This window comes from Notechis scutatus, chromosome 13 (genome assembly GCF_049901735.1).
Source record: "Notechis scutatus isolate UNSWTSFEM ecotype Mainland chromosome 13, rNotScu1.2, whole genome shotgun sequence".
Lineage (NCBI taxonomy): Eukaryota > Metazoa > Chordata > Lepidosauria > Squamata > Elapidae > Notechis > Notechis scutatus.
The window spans coordinates 5,472,174-5,497,119 of NC_142021.1; the positions used below are offsets into that span (position 1 = coordinate 5,472,174).

At 43.6% G+C, this 24,946-nt stretch overlaps 1 protein-coding gene and 1 long non-coding RNA gene across 4 annotated transcripts in view; one reads left to right on the forward strand and one right to left on the reverse strand.

Moving 5' to 3' along the window:
* Window positions 1-20,264, forward strand: part of LOC148129603 (uncharacterized) — a 43,383-nt gene extending 23,119 nt beyond the window's left edge. Inside the window, exon 4 of one of the 2 annotated variants that reach the window (XR_015745264.1) lies at window positions 19,981-20,264. This is a non-coding gene — a long non-coding RNA (uncharacterized LOC148129603). Of the gene's footprint in view, window positions 1-361; window positions 439-19,980 lie in introns of those variants that run through there. The other variant, XR_015745265.1, reaches the window with a different exon arrangement.
* SPRING1 (SREBF pathway regulator in golgi 1) lies at window positions 16,990-24,934 on the reverse strand. Of its 2 annotated transcripts, XM_026684360.2 has the most exons (5): window positions 24,198-24,934; window positions 22,355-22,511; window positions 21,238-21,389; window positions 20,129-20,242; window positions 16,990-19,324 (listed from the first exon to the last, which is right to left on the reverse strand). In XM_026684360.2, exons 1-5 carry the CDS (start codon window positions 24,306-24,308, stop codon window positions 19,241-19,243), a joined length of 618 nt encoding a protein of 205 aa, XP_026540145.1. In that variant the 5' UTR covers window positions 24,309-24,934; the 3' UTR covers window positions 16,990-19,240. The 2 variants fall into 2 exon arrangements, with proteins under 2 accessions (XP_026540145.1, XP_087798925.1); XM_087942799.1 differs by lacking the exon at window positions 16,990-19,324 and having other exon boundaries at window positions 19,949-20,242; window positions 24,198-24,448.
* Between the last annotated feature and the right edge of the window lie 12 nt (window positions 24,935-24,946).

The window sequence follows — 24,946 nt, forward strand, 5'->3', positions numbered from 1 at the left end:
GTTTCCCCCTGCAGTGCTCCAATCAGATTCCTGATCTGAGGGTTTATTTATTTATTTATTTCAAAAGAGCACAGCACAAGGGGAATTACAAGATAATTTGATTCCTGAAAAATAAATTAGAAACATTTGGGAAATAGGGTGTGTAAGTTATTACAGCCTTGGGGCAGCCGGAAATTATGAGAATAATCATGCAAGCGCAGTAGTGGGTTGTTGTTTTTCCCTTCATTATTTACCTTGGCACTCCACAAGCTGCCTAGAGTTCCAAAGCAGCTTTTGCTATCCAAGTTGAATGGAGAAAACAGAGATAGTCACAGGCTGGAACAGTTTGACTGCAATAGACACTGTTTTGGTTACGCTGCAGGATTGCACAATTTTCTCCCGCTTAGCCTTCGGGTCGGTTTCGGAGGGACAAACCGGACGTCAGCAGATCTGCATGTGGATCTGATTCTATAAACACAGAAGAGGAACTTTCGCCCTGCTGACTTCCAGAAGTGAAGATGGTTGGCACCTTTGAGCAGAAGAACACCCAAGGAGTGAAATTTGAAGAAAAAAGAACAATTCGGATTTAGATCCGTATCACAATATAGAAAATGAAATAAGGACAGGGAATTTTGTCATGTTTCTCTCCCTCCCTCCCTCCCTCCCTCCCTCCCTCTCCCCCTCTATTTCCCATCTATTTGACCTATCATCTATCTATCTATCTATCTATCTATCTATCTATCTATCTATCATCTCCTGCCGTTATTATTTTTATTAATTTTGTCATGTTTTATCTCTATCTATCAATCAATAATTTCTCTCTCTGTTCTATTCTCTTTCTATCATCTATCTATCTCTATGTAATCTATCCATCTCTATATCTATTTATCTATCATCTCATACCTTTATTATTTTTATTTTTGTTATGTTTTATCTCTATTTATCTATCAATCAATAATTTTCCTATCTCTGTTATCTATTCTCTCTCATCTATCTATCTATCTCTATCTAATCTATCCATCTCTATATCTATCTAATCTATCCATCTCTATCTATCTATCTATCATCTATCTATCTATCTATCTATCTATCTATCTATCTATCTATCTATCTATCTATCTATCTAGCTAGCTATCTAGCTATCTAGCTATCTAGCTATCTAGCTATCTAATCTATCCATCTATATCTACAGTATCTATCATCTATGTATCTCTTGCCTTTATTATTTTTATTAATTTTGTCATGTTTTTATCTCTCTCTCTCTCTCTAATCTCTCTCTAATCTATCTATCTATCTCCCACCTTTATTATTTTTTTATAAATAACTCAAGGAAGCGAACATACCTAATAACAGCCTTCCCCCTCCTATTTTCCCCACAACAACATCCCTGTGGATTGAGCTGTGAGAGAACGACTGGCCCAAAGTCACCCTGCCAGACTTCATGCCTAAGGCAAAACTAGAATTCACCATCGCCTGGTGATCGGCCCAGTCACCCAGTCAGTTTTCATGCCTAAGAAAGGACTAGAACTCACCATCTCCCAGGTTCTAACCCATGGCTTAGCCACTAGTTGCCAAAAATCTGACATATTATGCCAGGCTTCCATAGAGAAATCATGTTGTTTAAATCAACAGCTTTCAGCTCAGTAAAAATCTGTTGGTGAATACAGGAACCCTCCAACTCCTTTCCAAAGTCAACACTTTAAAAGAAAAAAAAGGGGGAAAAAAAGGATGGAGGATGGGGGGAAAAAGAAAGGGAGACAATAAACTTTGCTGCCTAAAAAGAAGAAATAAAAGCAAAGACATTTTGTGCAGCCTTTAGCGGAGTGCGCACACCTGCCCTGTAAAATTGAGGAAAGAACTACTGTTTTGAAAATGTGAAATTAAGTAAGCTCACCCTGAATTGAAAAATAAATAAAATTGCTCCATTTTCCTCGCTCAGACACAAGATTTATCACAGCAGGGGAAATAAAGCTTCCCATTTTCATGGTGTCTGCAACCAATAAAGTTAAAAGTTTGGGGTGTATATAAGCAAAGAAGCTTCTGGTGCGGCCAAAATGCCCACTTCTGGTGGAGAAGTGTTGGAAAATTTGAAAAGGACAAGGGGATCAAAGCCCATGAAATACTTGCAATTTTAGCAAAGGTACAAACTTTACGTGGCCCTGTCTTATAGGTACAGGTCATCCAGGGCTTATGACCATTCATTTAATGACAGTTTGAAGTTACAAAGGCACTGAAAAAAGTGACTTTCACACTTATGACCGTTGCAGCATCTCTAACGGCATCTGAATTTTGATCATGTGACCCTGGGGATACTGCCACGGTCGTAAGTGTGAAAAACAGCCATAAGTCACTTTTTTCAGTGCCATTGTAACTTACCAAATTAATTGCTGTAAGTCAAGGACTATCTAATTGGAGACAGCTGATGGACTAGAGAAGACCCTGTTTCCTCCCCATGCTCACTCTACTCCCTGCTTCTCCATCCTGCATCGTTTTATTTAATGGGATTTTTGAATTTAAGTTCCGTATTTATTGTTTCAGTGTTTCATTCGGTATTTTATCCAGTTTCTGTAAGCCACCTACAGTTGCCTTTGGCAACATGGGAAGCATATAATTTTTATACAGATAGATGATAGATGGATGGATGGATGGATGGATGGATGGATATGATAGATAGATAGATAGATAGATAGATAGATAGATAGATAGATAGATAGATAGATGGATGGATGGATGGATGGATGGATGGATGGATGGATGGATGGATGGATGGAGGAAGGAAGGAAGGAAGGAAGGGAGAAAAAGAAAGAAAGGAAGATAGGAAGGAAGTGATAGAAAGACAAAGAGATAAGAAATAAAAAAGAAAGAGAGAGATAAAAAGAAAAAGAAAGAAAGAAAGAAAGAAAGGAAGGAAGGAAGGAAGGAAGGAAGGAAGGAAGGAAGGAAGGAAGGAAGAAAGAAAGAAAGAAAGAAAGAAAGAAAGAAAGAAAGAAAGAAAGAAAGAAAGAAAGAAAGAAAGAAAGAAAGGATTTTCAGCAGTCTTGTGCAGTAGGTAAAGTCCCCATAGTCTGCCATATTCTTTTTCATCTGATTGATTGATTGATTGATTGATTGAATTTATGTGCTGCCTATTTCCTCCAGAGGCGACAAACACCTTGGTTTGTAAAATGCAAGGGGACACAATGGCAGGGGGTGGGAAGATATTTTGGCTGTCTACTCACACGTCCGTCACTCTTCTGATCCTGTGCTGAAATAAATCGCATCCGCAGCCCAGGGAAATTATGGAAACGTGCAGATATTTCCTTAGTTGGCATTCTGGTCCTGTGAGCTGCTGAAAAGGGCCATTGACACGAGATGTCCTCTCCGTGGAGATTTGCCAAGCTCCTTCATTGTCTGATATTCCATTACAAGCAGCTACCTAATACCAATTAAGGGCACTTATAAAATGATTAACAAATAGATCTGAAATCCTTGAAGCCAGGAAAGTTAAAAGATCTGCAGAGAGAGAGGAGGGGAAGGTAGAAAGAGAGAAGGAGGGAGGGAGAGGGGAGAGGGAAGGAGAGAGGGAAAGGGGGGAGAGAGGGGGAGAGAGGGAGGGAGAAAGAGAGAGAGGGGAGGAGGGAGAGAGGGGGAGGGAAAGAGGGGAAGGGAGAAATGGGAGGGGCAATAAAAACGATCAAAGACTAGCGATGTTCATTATTAGGCATTGTTTTCACGATGGAGTCTTGATTAAGTGAACCTTTTATCATTGCTTAAGGCTTGCCTGGCACAAGTTTAGGGAAATTCTGCCTCCTGGGTGGGAGTGTCGGGGGTGAGACAGGCCCACACACTTCCCAGTCTAGACTACAGGATTTCATTGTGGTCTCTTGCTCAAGTTTGACCTCTTTCTGGTAGTCGCCGACATACCAAGCCCCCACTCACCGACACACACAGACCCCACCTTGGCTAGAATTAGAATAATAGAATTGGAAGGGACCTTGGAGGTCTTCTAGTCCACCCCTGCTTAGGCAGGAAACCCTACACCATTTCAGACAAATGGTTATACAATCTCTTCTTAAAAACTTCCAGTGTTGGAGCATTCACAAGTTCTGGAGGCAAATTGTTCCACTGGTTAATTGTCTTCACTGTTAGGAAATTTCTCCTTAGTTCTAAGTTGCTTCTCTCCTTGGTTAGTTTCCATCCATTGCTTCTTGTCCTGCCTTCTGGTGCTTTGGAGAATAGCTTGACTCCCTCTTCTTTGGGGCAGCCCCTGAGATATTGGAAGACTGCTATCATGTCATCCCCTAGTCCTTCTTTTCATCAAACTAGACATACCCAATTCCTGCAACCATTCATTGTATGTTTTAGCCTCCAGTCCCCTCATCCTCTTTGTTGCTCTTCTCTGCCCTCTTTCTAGAGTCTCAACATCTTTTTTACATCGTGGCGACCAAAACTGGATTCTGTATTCCAAGCGCGGCCTTACCAAAGCCTTAAAAAGTGATATTAACACTTCACGTGATCTTGATTCTACCCTTCTGTTTATGCAGCCTGTAACTGTGTTGGCTTTTTTGGCAGCTGCAGCACACAACTGGCTCATATATAAGTCTAAGTACTATTGCTATTATTATTCTACCTTCTCCCTATTGGTGACCTGCTGGAGGTAAGGAGACCATCCTTCTGAACATCATTGTTTTACTAAATCATCATCCCTTCCTTGCTTTCTTGCTGAAGATGAACAGTTGGAGAAAAGGGAGGTAAGACAGGCAGATTGTCAGTCCAGCCGTGGCATGGATGACTTTTGAAACTGAACGGTGCTTTTGAGAGATTAGAAGGACACCCAGGGTGTTACTCCTATGTTTAAGAGATAATTACCAGCCACGACCTAAAGCCACTGTAAATACCCATTGAAAGGCCCACTGTTTACCAGGTTTGGGGGTATAAATTTCCAGCCCTTATATAACAGGACGTCTGAACAACACTGCCAGGTCCATGAAGATTTTGTTCCACGCCAGTTGCAAGATGTTTCTATAGTAACCAATGCATTTCCAAATGGGAAGAGACGGAAGCTTTTAAAGACAAATAGGAGAAGTCGGCGAGAAGTAAAGGATGGGGAGAAGCTTCACCTGTTTTTCTTCAGGAATGCTCCACTGCACAGATCTGAGTGCAGGGCGAGATTGCAGCGCATGGTGGAAAACAGCCTTGACCAATCCAGGGTTTATAAAAGTTTAACAAACTAACAGAACAACAGAGTTGGAAGGGACCTTGGAGTTCTTCTAGTCCAACCCATCTGCTCAGACATTTGTTTATTAGCATTTATATACCACATGCTAGTGGCCAATTTTCACCTTCATAATTCTCCTGGGATTATAAAACTGGAATGCTGCGTCCAGTTTTGGTTGCACACGATATAAAAAAGGAGGTTGAGACTCTAGAAAGAGTGCAGAGAAGAGCAACAAAGTTGATTCGGGGACTGGAGGCTAAAACATATAAAGAACGGTTGCAGGAACTGGGCCTGGCTAGTTTAATGAAAAGAAGGATTAGGGGTGTCATGATATCAGTTTTCCAATATTTGAGGGTCTGCCATAAAGAAGAGGGGGCCGAGCTATTCTCCAAAGCACCTGAAGGCAGGACAAGAAGCAACGGATGGAAACTAACCAAGGAGAGATGCAACCTGGAATTAAAAGGAATTTCCTGACAGTGAGAACAATCAACTAGTGGAACAAATTACCTTCAGAAGTTGTGGATGCTCTATCACTGGATGCTTTTAAGAAGAGACTGGACAGCCATTTGTCCAGAATGGTTTGCCAACCCAGTTGCATAAACAAGTTGCATAAACCAAAACCAAACCAAACCAAACCAGAGATGTGACAGTTCAGCCAAGCCGCCCAATGCCCATGGTTTGGAACAGGACACTTTTAAGCCATCATTATATTGTCGTGATCTTTCCTCCATCAACAGCACCTTGCAGATAACTTCTTTTGGTCTTTGTGGGTGGACTATCACTTATCCGTGTGGAATAAATAAAATAAATGTGAAGAATAAAAGTCACACTTTTTTTTTTTTTAACCTGGACTCTCACTTAGAGGAATGCTGGCAGCAAGATATATATTAGAGGTGCCCCCTCTGCTGGTTGACACAAAAATAAAACAATGGACAACCAATGCTATTCCCCCCAACCCCCCCTGTTTATTTCAAGAGGGGCTGCAATGTTTTAACTGGTTAATTAATGACTTCTTTGAGGATTAATTTTAGCTCGTTAAGGCTTGATGCTCTCCATTAAGACGTAGAGGGATAAAGTTGCAAAGAATCCCTCTTCCTTTTTTGCTTGGAAACATGTCCAGTCACGGAGCTTTTAAAGAAACTTTGCAAATGAAATTTAATACCCATTAAAGAGGCTATGTCAGCCTAGATGATGGCTTAGTGACGGTACTAGATTGTGCTGGCATCCTGGCCAGTCCAGGACTAACCTGGTCAGAAAAATAAGACTTGATATTCTGAAGTTATTTATTTGAAATTGCAGCAACACTGAAAAAAGTGACTTATGACTGTTTTTCACACTTGCGACCGTTTCAAGCATCCGCATGATTAGGTGAGCAAAATTCACACGCTTGGCAACCGATTCATATATATGACAATTGCAGTGTCCTGGAATCACATGATCCCTTTTTGCGACATGCTGACAAGCAAAGTCCATGGGGAAGCCAGTTTCACTTAATGACCGGGTTACTAACTGATCCACTGCAGAGATTCACTTAATAACTGTGGCAAGAAAGGTTGTAAAATGGGCAAAACTCACTTAACAAATGTCCCACTTAGCAACAGTTATTTTGGGCTCCATTGTGGTCCTTATGTCGACAACTTACCTGCATTTCATGTCGGTTTTTCCATCTGCAAAGTGGGAATCATTCAGTTCTTTCTCACAGATGCGATGAAGCCATCAATTGCATTAAATAAGTTCCAAGTTTAAGTGGAGTTGTTTTCTTGTGAGATACAAATATGATAAACTAGCTCGATATCCGTGCTTTGCTATGAAACTATGTGGCCGGGCTGAGTTTTGGAGGGAGGAAAATAAGGGGGGGCGGATTCTGCCTCTGCCTACCAGCATCCATCAGTATTCCTCTGGCTAGGATCCTGTCAGTGTGTGAGAGACTTGAGGGCTGTTTGGAAACTGAAAGAGTATTTGCTGTGTGAGCAAGGAGGAGACAGCAAGGAGCCTGGGCGTGGCTTAGCTCAACTGCTCTGTACTAAAGCTGCTTGGTACTGTAAAACTGAAACTGAAACTCCTCTCCTCTGCTTGTGTTTTGCATTTGGAAGAGATTTCTTTTCAGGTGGGAAGGGGGAGTAGAATTCCTTAGCATCAGAGCGTGTTAATAATAATAATAATATAGGAAATACTAATGCTCTGATTATCATTTCGGAAAATCCTTTCTTAGTGAGCACCTAGAAACCAAGAGGAACAAGGTGCCAATTTTAAAGTTTGTAGGCTTTACAGTTCTGGAGATTTTGTGATGATGCGTGAGTAGTATTTCACTTGTATATGTATGTATATGTATAAATGAACAACAATCAGTATTCCATTCATTTGCAAAGTTTCTTTTAAGAGCTCCATGTTTGGGCCCATTTCAAAATGCATTCCTCCCTTCAAATCACCCCTTTGTATTTGCACTCTTCAAAATGTTCATCTGCATCAACCATGGACTTGGATGGCCTGAACAAAGATAGCTCCCTGTCTCACCACAATTTAATTCTCCAAGTCATCATGTAAACAGAGTAAAAAGCAGCTTAGGGAGAAGATAATCACTCCAGGGAACACTCCAGCTGCAAAATCTATCGCTCCCTCTAACAATACCATCTCTTCACAAAGCTCAAATCAAAATCCTTTTTATCTGGAAACAAATGAGAGCAAAATGCCTTCTACCTTTTGGAAAAATTTGCCACATCGGTTGACTCTGAACTCAGGTTTATTACTGTTTACTCAGAAATTCTTCCACTCCAATGCGAAGGTTTTTTTTAAAAAAAAACTCCCAACAGCGTCTGCATGTGCACAAAATTACATCTTGTTCTTCTTTATTTCCCCACCACCTTGCTTTTTAATCCTCTGTCGCTCATACCTCTTTGAACAAGTCGTTTGCCGGAGCTACAACCAAATATTTTGAGAGAAAAATGCACACAGCACAACCACTGAAAATAGATGAATCATGTCATTTTAGTCTGAGTCACTTTCCTGGACAGTCCATTAGTCTGGCCCTTCCAAATTTCTACATTCTTCAATTTAAAAAAGCAAAAAAAATATTTAGAGGAGGGGAAACATAGGCAGGTCTTTATGTATGTGCAGAGAAGAGCAACAAAGATGATTAGGGGACTGGAGGCTAAAATATATAAAGAACGGTTGCTGGAATTGCTGGAATGAAAAGAAGGACTAGGGGTGACATGATAGCAGTGTTCTAATATTTGAGGGGCTGCCCCAAAGAAGAGGGAGTCAAGCTATTCTCCAAAGCACCAGAAGGCAGGATGGGTGGAAACTAATCAAGGAGAGAAGCAACTTAGAACGAAGGAGGAATTTCCTGACAGTCAAAACAATTAATCAGTGAAACAACTTGCCTCCAGAAGTTGTAAATGCTCCAACACTGGAAGTTTTTAAGAAGAGATTGGATAACCATTTGTCTGAAGTGGTGTAGGATTTCCTGCCTAAGCAGGGGTTGGACTAGAAGACCTCCAAGGTCCCTTCCAACTCTTCTGCTATTCTGTTATATACGTAATTTTCTCTCTACAGCCTTCTTCCCCTTCTTGAGTGCAGATTTCAGAGAAGGGAGCAACTGAGAGGAACTCAATTCCTATAGTCTAGCCTGAAAAGTGCAAATGAACAGAGAACGTGGAACCTTGACTTGAAGATTAAAAGGGACTTTGGAGGTCTTCTGGTCTAACCCACCTGCTCAATCAGGAGACCCTGTACCATTTCAGACAAGTGGTTGTCCAAATGATAAAGTTCACTTAAAAATGCAGATCAATTGCCTCTCTACGTTTATCCCATTTTTAAAAAACCCCAACAAGAATTGGTGTTTCCTTAGGCGTCTGTCAAATGGAGTTTTTCTTTTTTTAAAAAAATCCCCAATTCCACCAAACCTTTGAAACGATATTGTTTCAAATCAACAGGGTCTGTGTTTTAATTCCCTTCTAAATAAGGAACTCCTCAACTTATGACCGCAACTGACCCCAACATTTCTGTTGCTGAGTGAGTTTAGCATTTGTTCAGTGAGTTTTGCCCCGCTTTATGACCTTACTTGCCACAGTTGTGAAGTGAATCACTGCAGCTGTTTAGTCAGTAACACGGTGATTAAGTGAATTTCGCTTTCCCGTTGACTTTGCTTGTCAGAAGGTCCCAAAAGGAGACCCTGCAACCATCATAAGCATGAGTCAGTTGCCAAGCCCCTGAATTTTAATACTGCCGGGGTCATAAGTGTGAAACGGTCGCTTTTTTCCCCATGCCATTAGCCACTAAATGAACTGTTGTAAGCCGAGGACTACCTTTGTAGCTTCAGATCGGGGAAGGGGCAAAGCCCCCCTTGCTTTCTTGCAGAGGTTTCAGGTTAACAAATAAGTGAGTCAGGAGAGATTTCCTGCTTTCCTTTCCTTGCAGCTCAAGAGGCTTTGAATAGCTGAACAGCCGCTGAATATCACAGCAGGAAAAGCAGGCTTCCTTCCAAGCCCAGCGAGGAAAATCTATCACTTTGAGCTATTAGTAACTAGGTATAATCTACAGATTTGATCCTCGTAAACCAGCTGGGTTGCTGTGCGTCTGAAGGGCAGTTTGCTGGGTTTGTCCCATTTGGCTCCTCCTAAGCCTCCTGCATTACAGAGGCAGGTTGCTGTTTGCCCAGACAGGTTGCTCCTGCCTTTGTGTACCACCACAAACGCACCCTTCCCTTCCGAATTCCTTGGATCTGGTGTCTTCTGCATGACAATTAGGCACTGATTTGATTCCTCTCCTAACGGCACGAACCCCATTAAAACCCAATTCAGCTGATTATCAACAGCTTTCCTTAAATGAAACCACAGGCTCTCGAGGGGATTCAGCCAGAGGCAGAAGACGACAAGAGAGAGTAGCGGGGAGGGAGGAAAGGGAGAGAGAGAGAGAAGAAAGCGAGGAGAGAATGAAAGAAGAAAGAGAGAATGAAACAAGAAAGAGAGAGAGAAGAAAGTGAGGGAGAGAGAGGAGAAAGAGAAGAAAGAAAGAGGAGAAAGGGAAGAAAGATAGAGGAGAAAGAGAAGAAAGAGAGCAGAGTATGAAAGAAGAGAGAGAGGAGAGAATGAAAGAAGAGAGGGAAGAGAGAGAGAAGGAAGTGAGGGAGAGAGAGGAGAGAGTGGAGAAAGAGAAGAGAGAAAGTGAGAAGAAAATGAGAGAGAGAGAAGAGAGAAAGAGAAAGAAAAACGAGAGAGGAGAGAGAGGAGAAAGTGAGTGAGAGAGAAAAGAAAGAGAGGAGAGAGAGAAAGGAGAGAGAGAAAGAGAGAGAGGGAAAGAGAGACGAAAGAGAGAGAGTGAGCGAGAGAGAGAATAGCAGGGAAAAAAGGAAAACACAGCTATATTGGATCAGATAGATGTCCACCATGTCTGGTTTTAAGGTTTCCAAGTATGACCCACCACTCTTAGTGTTCTTTCCTTTGTTTTTCCTGGAAGCTGAGTCAGGCCCCTTTCCACACGGAAAGCAACTTCCTCACACCTTTCCATGCAGAAAGCATTTTTTCATTCCTTTTTGTTTTTTCCCCCATCCTTTTTTTCTGCATAGAAAGCATCTTCAACATTTTTCAGAGAGTCTCCGATGGCAAATATGTGGGCTTCCCCTCATTTGATCCTGACAGCAACCCTGTGAGGGAGGACAAGCCAAAGATCAGGATGGTGTTTACACTCTGAATCAAATGGTAGCATGTACATGGCTTGGTGTTGTTACTTGGTGCGATCCTTTGCAGGGTGTCATCCATGGTTTGTGTGTTTTGTGTACTAGCCATTCCATTTGAAAATAAAAGGATGGTGTGAGATCTAAATGCAACATAACTTGGGGTACTTTAAAGTGTAACAGATTTGCTGTTCCCTGACAAAGTGAAATAAATAAATCCACAAAAGGTTATGTGGTCATGAATTTGCTTGACTTTTAAGAATGGCACAATTAAGGGGAGGAGGGGGGAGGAAGAAGAGGAGGAAGAAGAGGAGGAAGAGGAAAAAAGCAGGAAGAAGTAGAGGAAGAGGAGAAGGAGAGGAAGAGGAAGAGGAGGTGGAGAAGGGGGAGGGGGAAGAGGAGGAGGAAAAGGAGAGGAGAAGGAGGAAGAGGAGGAAGAAGAGGAGGAGGAAGAGGAAGAAGAGGAGGGGTGGAGAAGGGGGAGGAGGAGGAAGAGGAGGAAAAGAGGAGGAAGAGGAAAAGAGGAGGAGGAAGAAGAGGAAGAGGAGAAGGAGAGGAAGAGGAAGAGGAGGTGGAGAAGGGGAGGGGGAAGAGGAGGAGGAAAAGGAGAGGAGAAGGAGGAAGAGGAGGAAGAAGAGGAGGAGGAAGAGGAAGAAGAGGAGGGGTGGAGAAGGGGGAGGAGGAGGAAGAGGAGGAAAAAGAGGAGGAAGAGGAAAAAGAGGAGGAGGAAGAAGAGGAAGAGGAGAAGGAGAGGAAGAGGAAGAGGAGGTGGAGAAGGGGGGAGGGGAAGAGGAGGAGGAAAAGGAGAGGAGGAGGAAGAGGAAGAGGAGGAGGAGGTGGAGAAGGGGGAGGAGGAGGAAGAGGAAGAAGAGGAAGAAGAGGAGGAGGTGGAGGAGGAGGAGGAGGAGGAGGAGGAGGAAAAGGAGAAGAGGAGGAGGAAGAGGAAGAAGAGGAGGAGGTGGAGAAGGGGGAGGGGGAAGAGGAGGAGGAAAAGGAGAGGAGGAGGAGGAAGAGGAAGAAGAGGAGGAGGTGGAGAAGGGGAGGAGGAGGAAGAGGAGGAAGAAGAGGAGGAGGAAGAAGAGGAAGAAGAGGAGGAGGAGGTGGAGAAGGGGGAGGAGGAGGAAGAGGAGGAGGAAAAGGAGAGGAGGAAGAGGAGGAGGACTGTGGGGTCCTTGGATCCTCTCTAAGCCTGCTTATTTTTTTGCTAGGTAACTAGCATTGGTGAAACCACCTAGTTAGCATCATGAAACATCTGTAAGAAAACGAGTTCAGAAAGCAGCAGCAAGGACCCCTTCCTACAGCCCTCATTAGCAGTTTGGCAAGTGAGGGTTAAGAAAAACGCCCCTCTGCCCTTCCATTTTCTTTCCTAGAAAGAGCACAAGCAGGAAAAGGATCTGAAGGGTGATGGACAGGCCTGGGAGGTCTTGGATTTGTAGGGAACAGGCGCCCTCTGCCGGCCAAAGGTTGGAAATCTTTTCACTGCTCTACTGTTTCCCAACCTCAGCAACTTTTAATAGAACAAATCAGAGGTGGGCATTCAGCAGGTTCTGACCAGTTCTGGAGATCCAGTAGCAGAAATTTTGAGCGGTTCAGAGAACTGGCAAATACCACCTGTGACTGGAGATTTTACAGCATCCTCCCCCTGCCACGCCCGTCAAGCCACGCCCACAGAACCGGTAGTAAAAAAAATTTCAACCCCACCACTGGAATAAACGAATTGAAGGGACCTTGTAGCGCTAAACCTAAGTGGATTTACCCCACCCACCCCCATGGAATTTTCCCATGTATTTTACTAAGAACTGTATTTTACCAAGGAATGTCCAAATTCATGGTCGCATAACCCTAAGTAGATTTACCACCCTCCCATGGTATTTTCCTGTGTATTTTACATGGAAATGTAGATAAACCAGACTTAAGTAGTCAGTGCCCTCCTAAGCATACCCATGTCCATTTTTCTGTCCAAATTCATGGAGGCCTAAACCTAACCCTAAGTGGATTTACCGCCCAATGGGATTTTTCCATGTATTTTACCAAGAACTGACTCAAAAAGTGAGCATCAAGGACCCCGCAAAAATAGAATGTTCCAGAGTCATATGATCCCCTTTTCATGACCTTGCGGCTAGCAAAGCTGGGGAAGCCAGAGGCACTTAACAATCGTGTTGCATCTTGAGAAAGTGTTGTAGTGTATCTTTTCATTCTTAAAAAAAGACTAAATGTTGTATAGACTTCGTCTAAAAATAGGCCAGCCTTCCAGAAGTATTGTTCCTAATCATATGTAAATGTATGCAGATTTACTAGAGCATTATGTGCATGTGATTAATTAATAGGTCCAAGGTTTATTTAATCAGATGACAGCTCTTCTTAACGTGCAAAAACATTGGCTCTTCTTTCTCCTTATCAGCGAAATCAGGAGTAATCTTATTAAATTTACCAGGAGCCAAATCCAGGTTTCTTGCAGGTTTAATTTGAAGCTGGCTAGATCTGCCCTGAGCAAGAAATGATGTTGAAAATTAAAATAAAATCTTTGCCATTTCTGTTCATTTCTGCATACAGGACAAACATGCTGGCCACTCTCTGGAAGGAAGTATGTTTTAACACAGACAGGACATAGAGTAATATGGTTGAGAGGGACCTTGGAGGTCTTCTAGTCTAGCTCCCTGCTCAAGCAAGAGACCATTTTGGATAAATGGCGATCCAGTCTCTTCTTGAAAACCTCCAGTGATGGGGCACCTACAAATAACCGGCATATCAAATGCCCTCTTCATTAATATATATATAAAAGAATCTTGCAGGGTTGCCTAGAACTTCCAAAAGAGCCAATAGCAATAGCACTTGGACTTATATACTGCTTTATAGTGCTTTTACAGCCCTCTCTAAGTGGTTTACAGAGTCAGCATATTTCCCCCAACAATCTGGGTCCTCATTTTACTGACCTTGGAAGGATGGAAGGCTGAGTCAACCATGACCTGGTTAGGATTGAACTGGTGGCAGCCACCAGAATTAGCCTTCAATACCATGGAAGGGAGGGAGGGAAGGAAAGGGAAGGAAAGGAAAGGAAAGGAAAGGAAAGGAAAGGAAAGGAAGGAAGGAAGGAAGGAAGGAAGGAAGGAAGGAGGAAGGGCAACAGCAACAGCATTTAGACTTATACGCTACTTCACAGTGCTTTGCAGCCCTCTCTAAGCGGTTTAACAGAATCAGCCTATTGCCCCCAACAATTTGGGTCCTCATTTTACCCACCTCGGAAGGATGGAAGGCTGAGCCAACCTTGAGCCTGATGGGATTTGAACTGCCAAATTGTAGGCAGCTGGCAGTCAGCAGAAGTAGCCGGCAGTACTGTACTCTAACCACTGCGCCACAAAGGCTCAGTGTTGTCAAAGGAGATGAAAATATTCATCTCCTAGAGTTTGCACTCCACTGTTATTTTCCTGGGCTTCGTTTCCTGGCCCTTTGACCCACCCAGGGGAAAAGTAGCTTGGCAGGCACTTCATCAAATGGCAAGATGTAGATTTTTCTCTGTCAGCCCTCCTGGAAGACATCCCTCTGGGTGACAAATTGTCTTCCAGAATCCCTCGGGTTGACCTCTCCCTCTCCCTTCAAAAGAATCATCAGATTTGCTCCAGGAAAGAGAGATAAAATTAGGGGCGTATTTCATAACCCAGCGATAGACGCCAAGTATCTGTCTTGGCTTTCCTCAGCTCAATGTCCTTCAGAAGCTTTGGATGATATGTTAGTTATGGAACGTGTCATCTTAACATTTCTGGAAGGCAACAACATATTGAGATGATAATGGGGGCTAGCTATCTTGAGTAATTTTTTTTTTTTTTTGAAGTTCTGGGGAGAGAGAGCCAAAAAAAAAAAAAAAAAGCAAGCAACTTCCTTGTTCCTTATCGTTTTGAGATTGGTTCCAGAACTTTGTTGACAGACTACATGTGGCTTTTGAGGAAACAGTGACACCTTCTTTGAGGTCTCCCTTGGTGGGGGGGAATGCCCAGATTTTTCCTTTAACAGGATGGGATTTCCACTATCTTTTAAGTGCACAAGTTTGAAAAGCCTTGAGGTCTAGTAGGCCAGAAGCTTCCAAGTCACTCAGCCAACACTTAGTATGTTCTCTCATAGCTGGTAGTAGCTAACTTGCTTTTTCACTTATCTTATTCGTAGTCCACCTGTGTTACCTGTAGCAGTGGGATATTTCAGCTCCCAGAATTCCCCAGCCAATCCTAACCCTATACAGTTTGAGACAAGTGGCTTTCCAGTCTCTTCTTAAAAACCTCCAGTGATGAAGCACCCACAACTTCTTCTTTTTTAAAAAAAAATTTATTGGTTTTTAAAACAAACATAAACAAATAAAACATAAAAACATCAAGTCATCTTCCATATATATACATACAGTGTGCCGGTTGGTTTACAAATTGTTTTGTGCTTTCATTTCGTAGTCTTCAATTACAATTACATTGTATGTAATCTCGTATTTTCAATCAAATATTAAATACATTAATATCATTATTAATCAATCATTTGACTATACTTTTATTCATTCATGTTTTACGAAATAATCATATTTTACTTAATTTGTTTTATGACAGTTCATATTATCATCCCAAATCTATCCTAGAATCATTTTGTAGAGATAAGAAAAGAATACATCTTTATATATTTATTATTTTCTAAGAATCTACATATTTCATTACTATATTTTATTGTCTAACCATTGATAGAATAGATCCCAAATTTTATAAAATTGTTTATCATCTTGTTTTCTAATTTCAAATGTCAATCTACTCATTTCAGCACATTCTAATATTTTCTTAATGATTTCCTCCTATGATGGTGTTTTCTCATTTTTCTCATTTAGCAAATACAATCCTAGCCGCTGTTAATACATTTACAATCAGGTATTTCAAGTCTTTACTATATATTTCAGGTAAAATTCCCAATAAAATATCTCTGGTTTCAAATCTATATGTTTTTTTTGTCATTTTTTTCCAACCACGTGTGGATTTTAGTCCAGTATTTTTTAGCGTCCGCACAAGTCCACCACATATGGTAATATGAGCCAGGTGTCTGATGACATTTCCAACATTTTTCGGATTGATTCTTGAGGATTCTTGTCGGGGGGGAAATGCCACCTGTAAAACATCTTATACAAATTTTCTTTATATGCTGTTGACATTGTCATTTTATAATTTTGAGACCACAATTTTTGCCATTTCTCTAAATCAATCCCATATCCAAAATTCTTCCCCCAAGCAATCAGTTTCTTTAACTTGTTCTTCTTCTAGTTTAATTTCTAATAAATATCCATACAATTTTTAATCACCTTTTCATCAGTACCTGTCAAAATCTTATCTAAGTCAGTCAGTTTATCATAGAAACCTTCTGCTTTAGAATCTTTATCATACCTTGAGTGTATTTGCGCATATGAAAACCAATTCATCATTATACCTTGTTCCTCTAGTTTTTGTATAGATTTAAGTTCACCCTTTTCATTCAATATTTCACCATATCTGTTTGTTCCTTTTTGTATATTATAGGATAAGAAAATGGTTCAATAGTCGATAGCCAGACTGGAATTTTCAAATAACATTGTCTTTTAATCTTCTCCCAGTTTAACCACAGAGACTCCCGTATATAATGTCTTCTAAAATACCCGTGTTTTGGTTCCTTTATACCATAGAAAAGCATGCCACCCCAACAACAGATCATGTCCTTCTAATGTCAACAATCTAGTATTTCTTAATGTTATCCATTCCTTAACCCACATCAAATTTGTAGCTTGGGAATACAACTCCCAATTAGGCAAACCAAATCCTCCTCTTATTCTAGCATCTTGCAAAAGTTTTAACTTTATTCTCGCTTTCTTACCTTGCCATATATATTTCAACACAATTTTATTTAAATCTTCAAAGTAGTCTTTTCCAAGCCTAATTGGAATTGTTTGAAACAAATATAAAATTCTGGGTAATATATTCATCTTGATTGTTGATATTCTCCCTATTAATGACAGTTGTAAATTTTCCCATTTCGCCAAATCTAGCACTATCTGCTGCTTAAGTTCAATATAATTATTATGCTCGACTTGCTCCAAACTGAAATTTCACGAACGAGCTTTGGAAGAGAAATGTCGGGAGAATTACACGTACACCTGTCGGGCAATACCTTTATTAGGCCAATGCAAAAGTTCACAAAACAATGTTCAAAAGAGTCAACAAAGGAAATGACAGGGAAACCTTGGAGTGTCCATTTACTGCTAAACGCATGAAAAGGAGTGATAGACATTCAAACTAAATTCTGATAGATGCCATGGTAGGTTCAGCTCAGCCTCCACATCAAGGTAGTCCTTGGGCGTTTATGCTCTTACAGCCAGTCCTCGCTTAGCAACCGGTTGCCTAGCAACTGTTTCAAGTTACGACAGACCCTCTGAAAGGTGCTTTTTAAGTTCTGAAGACCCCCATCCCACCTACCCTTGATAGTCATATGATCATATTTTGGGTGCTTGGCAATTGGCTCATATTTTACAGTCATTTGTGGCATTTAGCTGACACACAGCCACAATTTTCAACGTGTTTGTTGTGCGTTTCCAACATTTACTTTCCAGTTTCCCAAAACACCCATCAGATAAAATGGATCTGCTTAACAACCACTGCAAAAAGGTCGTAAAATCGGTCACGGTCACATGGTGACTGCTTAACGACGGCGATGATTAACAGAATAACTCTGGGTTCAATTACAGTCGTAAAGTTGAGGACTATCCATACTACAATTTACAACCCAGAAACCACATTTTCCCTTAATCTAATAATTCCATCTACTGTTTAATTTGAGAGGTGTTCTTTTGTCCACCAGCTTCAATGCAGCGCCTTTTGTTTTAGACTGACCAAACAGAGAGAAGCATGGAACTAACAGTTTACACCCCTCTTGTTACTTCAAAGTAAAACGCTATGATGATTAATTGCCGGCGCAAGTTTTCTCTTTCCACAAATCTATCTAATCTTTCTAAAAGCTCTTTTCCCTAGAGACCCATTGCCCGTAACTAGACGTTCGATTTCTCCGATATTCCAAGCAATGTCGAGAGCCAGAAAAACCAGGAAAGCAAGGCCAATCTCCTGGCTGAAAATTAAGTTTCGGTGTTTCTCAGGTGTCAAAAGAATTCTTGCAACCTCATCTCACCTGCCTTTTGCAGCCTCTGCGGTCACCTGGTGCCATTTTACCGCCATTACCTATTGAGAATGACGAGAACTGTGACCCAAGGGAGAGGCCATCGGCTTGGGAAAATCAGAACCAAGGAGAACATGATTGCATATCGTCACCCAGTTACTAAAATGGCTGCTTCTTTCAGGGAATTGACAGCAAATCTTAGAAATGGGAGGCCAGAGATCAAGGCAACCAGTTCACCCCAGATGTTAAACTTTTATCTAAGGAGAGAATGTGTTTCCTTCTCTTCTCCAATGAATCCAGAACTCTATTCTGGGACATTTTCATCAAGAACACAGTGCCTCACTCTTTAATTTCCCCTTCTATCCTTTCCCCAGACTGGAATCTTGCAAGGATTGTTGAGATGAAAGTTGGTCATGGAGGATGTTTCCCCTCAACACATCTGGGAAGACCAAGCTGCAGAAAGTTCAGCTAAGCCAGGGCTCTCCAACCTTGGCCATTTCATGACTTGTGGGCTTCGACTCCCAGAATTCCCCAGCCAGCCATGTTAGTGCTTTGTCGTGTTTACCTTAGATGGGAAGTCAATAGAAGCATTGTGCAGGATGCACAAAAACCTGTTGGTCTAATGCAAGCATCTTCTCATTCTTCACCTTTTAACAACTCCATCATCCCTTGTGGGCAACTGAATGGAGCTAGCAGAGTATTTTAATGGCCGGATGCCTTTCCTGGTGCCAATGCAGAGTTTTGTTCAGCAGATATATTCCCAGTGTGCCCAGAGAGAGAAATATCTGCCTCTTACCTAGGATCGAACTCACAGCCTCCCGAATCTGAGGAGAGAGCTCCCCCTCTAGGCTACTGCATCACTCCGAATATCTTCTCATTGCTTGAATAATTTTTTTTCCAGCAGTTTCCATCAAGAACACAAACGCCTGCCTGCAATTGGCTATCCTGATGGCTTTCTCCACCTACCAGGGGTCCCATGTGACTCAGATCGATTAGAAACTTAAAAGTCTATGTCCAAATCTCACCCGAGCCCATGACGCAAACCTTTGAATCCAGCTGTTAGTAGATTTCCACCCATTTTGCTCCACATCGCAGGCTGCAGGGAAAAGGGCAGCAAGCTAAACAATTCAGAAGGTGAAGTTTGGAGGGCTGCCCAAGGAACCCAACCAGCCGGTTGCCACCTCCTCTTTCTCTCTGCCACGCTGCAAGTCTAAATTTTGTCGGTTTCTCGGGCACTTTCACACAGACAGGAGATCCGGGGGGAATTCCCCATAGCAGTATTTTGCAATGGGGTTGCGGTAGGTGTTTTCATGCTGCACACTCTGGGGAAGGAAAGAAAGACAAAAGAAGGAAGGTTTACACCAGTCAAGAGAAACTGATCCCTAGGAATTGCTACGGAGAAGGTTGAGCCCCGTTGTTTGGTCTTCGTAGACAGGAAGGCTTGGCTTCAGGGCCATTTGGTGTGGACATGTTGAAAAAAGGTGCAGTTACAGAGAGCAAGGAAGGTGACAGTGAAAGAAGCCTGCAAGAACTATCACTCAGGCAAAGGGGGGTGGGACATTTTTTAAGCTCTGGGAAACATCCTTCCACCATCTTGCCAAAACAATGAAGCTTCTTGGATGACAAGCGAAACATCTTTTTTCTCAAGGAAAACAACAGTCCAGTTGTCTTATGAAAGAGGTGGAGGTGGTGGTGAAGGAGGAGGGAGGAGGGAGGAGGAGGAGGAGGAGGAAGAGGAAGAAAAAAGAGGAAGAGGGGGAAGAGGAAGAAGGAGGAAGAGGAAGGAGGAGAAGGAAGAGGAGGAGGAGAAGATGAAGAAAAAGGAGGAGGAGGAATTATCACTTTAGAAAAAGCTATAAATTATAGGATTTTGATAAGCTGCTACCAGTAAGAATACATGTTATGATAAGGCTATGAAAATGTAGAATCACATGGCATGCCCTTAATTTACATTTGATTTCTGATTGTCTTCACACAGGTGAGACAAGGAGTCCCAAAGGGCCAGATATGGTCCAATGGCCCTACGATGCCCAGATCTGCTCTACACCATTTCGGACAAATGGCTGTCCGATCTCTTCTTGAAAACCTCCATTGATGGAGCCGCCACAGAGTTTCCCTTTTCTTACCTGGGAGGAGGTCCTGCACTTGGCTAGGCAGAGCTCAAAGTGATCTTCCACAGCCGTGAAGAGATTCTGGAAGGCCACTGCCGCTCGGTTCAGAAAATGCTCGAGGAGCTGTTGCTATAAAGGCAAGAAGAAGGGGGGGGGGGCGAGAACAGGAAGCTCACGAAAACCAGAAGTGCCCAATGGAGAAGGATTTCATTTCTCTCCTCTCTCTACGACATGAATCAGCCAATCATCTCCCAGGTAATACAACGGTACTTCGATACTCGTCGTTAAGGGAAGCGCGATGACTACAATTACTAAAGAAAAGTACCAAGCAATCCATGTGATTTAACACTTGACCTTTTGTTTTGGCCAGAAAGGGTCGTGAGTCCTGAGGCAGCCCACACTAACAAGTTCTAGGCTTTGCTTCTTCCAGTGTCAAGTACCAAACAAATGATGAGTAGCGGGACAAAATTTTCATGTCAAATTGCGACAAGTTTTAAAGCAGTTGAGTACCGAGGTACGATTGTCTAGGTAGACTTTATGTCCTGTGTCAGGATTCCAGCTCTAATTATATCATGATTCTCGAGCCAAACTTCAAAAAACTTCAAAGGATTTATTAGAGGCGACCTACTGGCACTGCTCTGGATGAAGCCAACTCTGGCATATGTCATTTACAGTCCCCTGTGACCCTGTTTCCCCCCCCCGGGTGTGTCATAAATCAAAATCTCCAGTTGAGCATGTTCACGGGCCGGGTGTCATCATTCACATTCTCCAATTAAATATATTCACGGGCAAAAGCTCTGGTATTTTAGTTACAATTTTTTAAAGATAAGAGTCGGAATGTGCTTTCATTTCAAACTGCTGCACTGCTCTTCCAGGTTTCCTTCCTCCCCGCCCCCTTTTTATGGCAGCTACTAAAACAGGCATAGGAATGTTTTATGGGTTGACATCCTGGTTTCAAAGTTCTGATGTCCTGGCCTTCTCCATGGTCATGTGGCTGAATTTTGGGCGTTTGGCCACCGCACCACATTGATAGAACCCTGAGGTCCTATGACCATAATTTATGATGTTTTTGCCAATTGCAACTCTTCCCTTCCTCTCCCAAGGTCCTTCATGCATGCCCTTACCTTGTTGGGCTGTAAGCAGCAGGACACACAGGCCTCATAGACACTGCAACAGCCGCTGGGCAGGCAGCTGTCGCAGCTGTACAACTTGACACTGGGCGCCTCCACGTTGCAACACCCATTCGCCAGCAGGTCCTTCCTTTCGCAAATGTAGCCTGTGGCAAAAGACCTCCAGGTGAGGCTGAGCAAAAGGACAAAGGAAGGCTTTGCGCCACAGCACAGAAACCAAAATGTTGGGCTGAAAACTGATTCCACCCAACTCAAAGCGGCTTTCACAGATTCCAAAGGAATCGGTTATTTGAGTTTTTGGTAAAGGCTCAGATGCGTGGTCATTTTCATTGGCCCTCATGGGATTATCAATAAATTGTTCATTTACGGTAGCGCAGGGGTTAGAGAGCAGTACTGCAGGCTACTTCTGCTGCCTGCTGGCTGCCTGCAATTCGGCAGTTCGAATCTCACCAGGCTCAAGGTGAGACCTTTGGGAGGGCAAAAAAATATGGCCTCTCCCAGGCCCTGGAGGCCCACTGGAAGCCAGAAATGGGAAGTTCTGGCCAGCCCCGCCCACCCAAAAACCGGGCAGTGAACCGGTTGCTGGGATTTTTGAATCCCACCCCTGCAACAATTAGTTAGTTTAGTTTAGGGTCATTGCACCTCGTACAACGAAATCAAACACCATCTTCAGTGCACTTCATGACCATGAAAATAAACACAAACACACATCCTTCACCCTCCACACATTGAACCGAAAACCCCCAACACTGCACTAACACTGCACTATACAGTAGAACTCAAAAGAGCTCCTGCCCTGGGATAGAAGCTGTTTTTCAGCCTATTTGTCCTTGTTTTTATTATCCTGTACCGTCTGCCAGATGGTAATAGTTCAAATAAAAAGGGTGCCCAGGATGAGATGGATCTTTGAGGATATTTTGAACTTTCTTAAGGCAGAGGGAGCTATAAAGCTCTTCCAAAGAGGGGAGAGGGCAACCCATGATCCTCTGAGGGGCAATGACCTTAACCCTCTGGAGTGACATCCTATCTGCCCCGGTGCAATTGGCAAACCATACAGGGGTTTATTATCTTGGGACACATCGATTTGCCTTCCTTCGCCTTCCCACCTTACCCAGCTCATCCGTGATCAACAACTTTCCTTGGACAGAGTTCCGACACTGGTTATTTGGCTGGCTGCTATTCCCCAAGCTGAAGTGGACTTTCCAGGCTATGGGGCGATTTTCGTCCGGAGCTTGGGGGAAATTCCGGTCCCTCAGCACTCTCTCTTCCTAGAGGCCCAAAGAAAAAAGAAAAGAAAAGAAGAGGGAGACGTTTGATCTTGTCGTGGAGTACGAATTAAGAGTCCATTGTCTTGTGTACCGGTAGTCCTCGTGTTACGACCACAACGGAGCCCCAAAATTTATGCTGCGAAAGCGAGACGTTGGTTTAAGTGAGTTTTGTCCCATTTGGCGACTTTTCTAGCCGCCATCGTTAAGGGCACAGCTGCATTTGTTTAGTAACCAGGTTGTTAAGTGAATCTGGATTTCTCCCATGGATTTGGTGGGTCAGAAGGTCACATGTCCTCGGGACCATCATAAATATGAACCCGTTGGCAAGAGCCTGAATTTTGATCACGTGACCAAGGGAATGCTGCAACTGTCGTAAAGCCTGAAGAACGGTCATAAATCACGATGATCAGTGCCTTCGTCACTTTGAAAGGTCACTAAACGAACTGTTGTAAGTCGAGGACTGCCTGCATTGTTTTAAAAATCCCCTGCCAATCCCCTGGATTGTTTGAGTAACACCACTGAAATCAATTCGGAACATAGCTTCTTAGTTTCTGGATGAAATGTTAGAAATCGATTAGCCCTAGCTAAAAGTTAATATTGACCAGGAAATTTCTCCTTAGTTCTAAGTTGCTTCTCTCCTTGGTTAGTTTCCACCCGTTGCTTCTTGTCCTGCCTTCTGGTGCTTTGGAGAATAGCTTGACTGCCTCTTCTTTGGGGCAGCCCCTGAGATATTGGAAGACTTCTATCATGTCCCTCCATGTCCTTCTTTACATCAAACTAGACATACCCAATTGCAGCAACCGTTCATGTTTTAGCCTCCAGTCCCCTCATCCTCTTTGTCACTCTTCTCTGCACTCTTTCTAGAGTCTCAACATTCTTTTTTTTTACATCGTGGCGACCAAAACTGGATGTATTTCCAAGTGTGGCCTTCCAGAGGCGTTATAAAGTGGTATTAACATAGATAGAACATAAGGTAGACCTGGAGCTCTCAACCTCTGGGTGACTTGTCCCAAGGCCACCCTTTAATGCCTGAGGCGGAACTAGAACTCACCATCTCCTGGTGATTGAACCATAGCCACCCAAGCCTGCTTCCACAGCTGAAGCAGAACTAGAACTCACAGTCTCCCGGTTGCTAGCCCGGTGCCTTAACCCCTTAGGCCAGGGGTCTTCAAATTGGCAAGCTTAAGACTTGTGGACTTCAACTCCCATAATTCCTGAGCTAACATGACCGGAGGAGGAACTCTGGGAGTTGAAGTCCACAAGTCTTAAAGCTGTCACATTTGGAGACCCCTAATCTACCACCTATAACCTCTCTCTTTCCCCGTACCTACCTATCGATTGATCTATTTAGCATCCATCTATGTATGTATCTATCATCTATCTACAAGGGTCTTCAAACTTGGCAAGTTTAAGACTGGTGGACTTCAACTCCCAGAATTCCTGAGCTAACATGACCGGAGGAGGAATTCTGGGAGTTGAAGTCCACAAGTCTTCAAGCTGTCAAGTTTGAGGACACTTGCCTTAAATGCAATGTGGCCAGGATCCGTTAGGGACCCGTTGTTCCAGGGCCCTTTCAGCCTCCAAAGCCCTCTTCTGCCTGGCTTCCCCCATCGGCCTCCCTCGCAGGGCTGTTACGAAGAAGCGCGGCGCCCCTCGGGGCTTCCCAAGGCCGGCAGCGCCACTCACCTGCTTGAAGGTGCTGTTAAGGAAGTAGATGAGGGACAGCCCGAAGACGATGCCCAGGACCCACCGCTTGCGTAACAACCTTCGCCACACCAGCGCTACCAGCTGCACCATCGGGAAAGAGGCTGCGAGGTCCCCGGCGCCGGGGCCAGAAGAAGGCGGGGGATCGGACCCTTCTTCCTTGGCCTCGCGAACCCGGGCTGGGAGCGGGGGGAAGGGCCCCCTCGCCCCATCCCAGGGCAGTCAGCCGCTGGGAGACCCCCCACCCTACCCTACCCCACCCCGGATGGAGAGACCCTTAAGGCGGGAGGACGGGAACGTGGGAGAGGTCGGAGAAAGGGGTCTGCGGTGGCAGTTGCAAGCAGGAAGCCCACCCACTCCCCGGCCCAGGAAAGCAGCCCCTCCGAAGCCCCCAGCCTCCGCCTTAGAAAGGGGGGACAAGAGAGAGAGAAACGCCGCTGGCAACGGGAGCGAAGGAAGAAGCGCTCCGGTTCAAAGGGGAGAGAGGAGGAGGAGCTGCTGATCCGGTTTAACGAGAGAGGCCGATCCGAATGAAGCAGGGAGAGAGGCCCGAGGAGAAGGAGGGGAGGGGTGGGAGACAGGAGTGGGAGAAGCAACCCTAGGGTCCTCCCCTACCCCCGCCACCCCCGTGCGCCTCTTCTTCCTTGGCCGCCCCTCGCCAAAGGCCAACGCAAACCCGCCGCTTGCTCCGGGTCCAGCAGCAAATGCCCGGGAGAGGCGGAGTCGGAAGT

Coding starts and splice junctions, on each gene's coding strand:
- SPRING1 (XM_087942799.1), bottom strand. CDS start 24,308: ATGGTGCAGCTGGTAGCGCTGGTGTGGCGAAGGTTGTTACGCAAGCGG. Junction 22,512..24,197: donor TTAACAGCACCTTCAAGCAG/GTGAGTGGCGCT, acceptor TTGGGCCTCTAG/GAAGAGAGAGTGCTGAGGGA. Junction 20,243..21,237: donor GCTGCTTACAGCCCAACAAG/GTAAGGGCATGC, acceptor TTGCCTTTATAG/CAACAGCTCCTCGAGCATTT.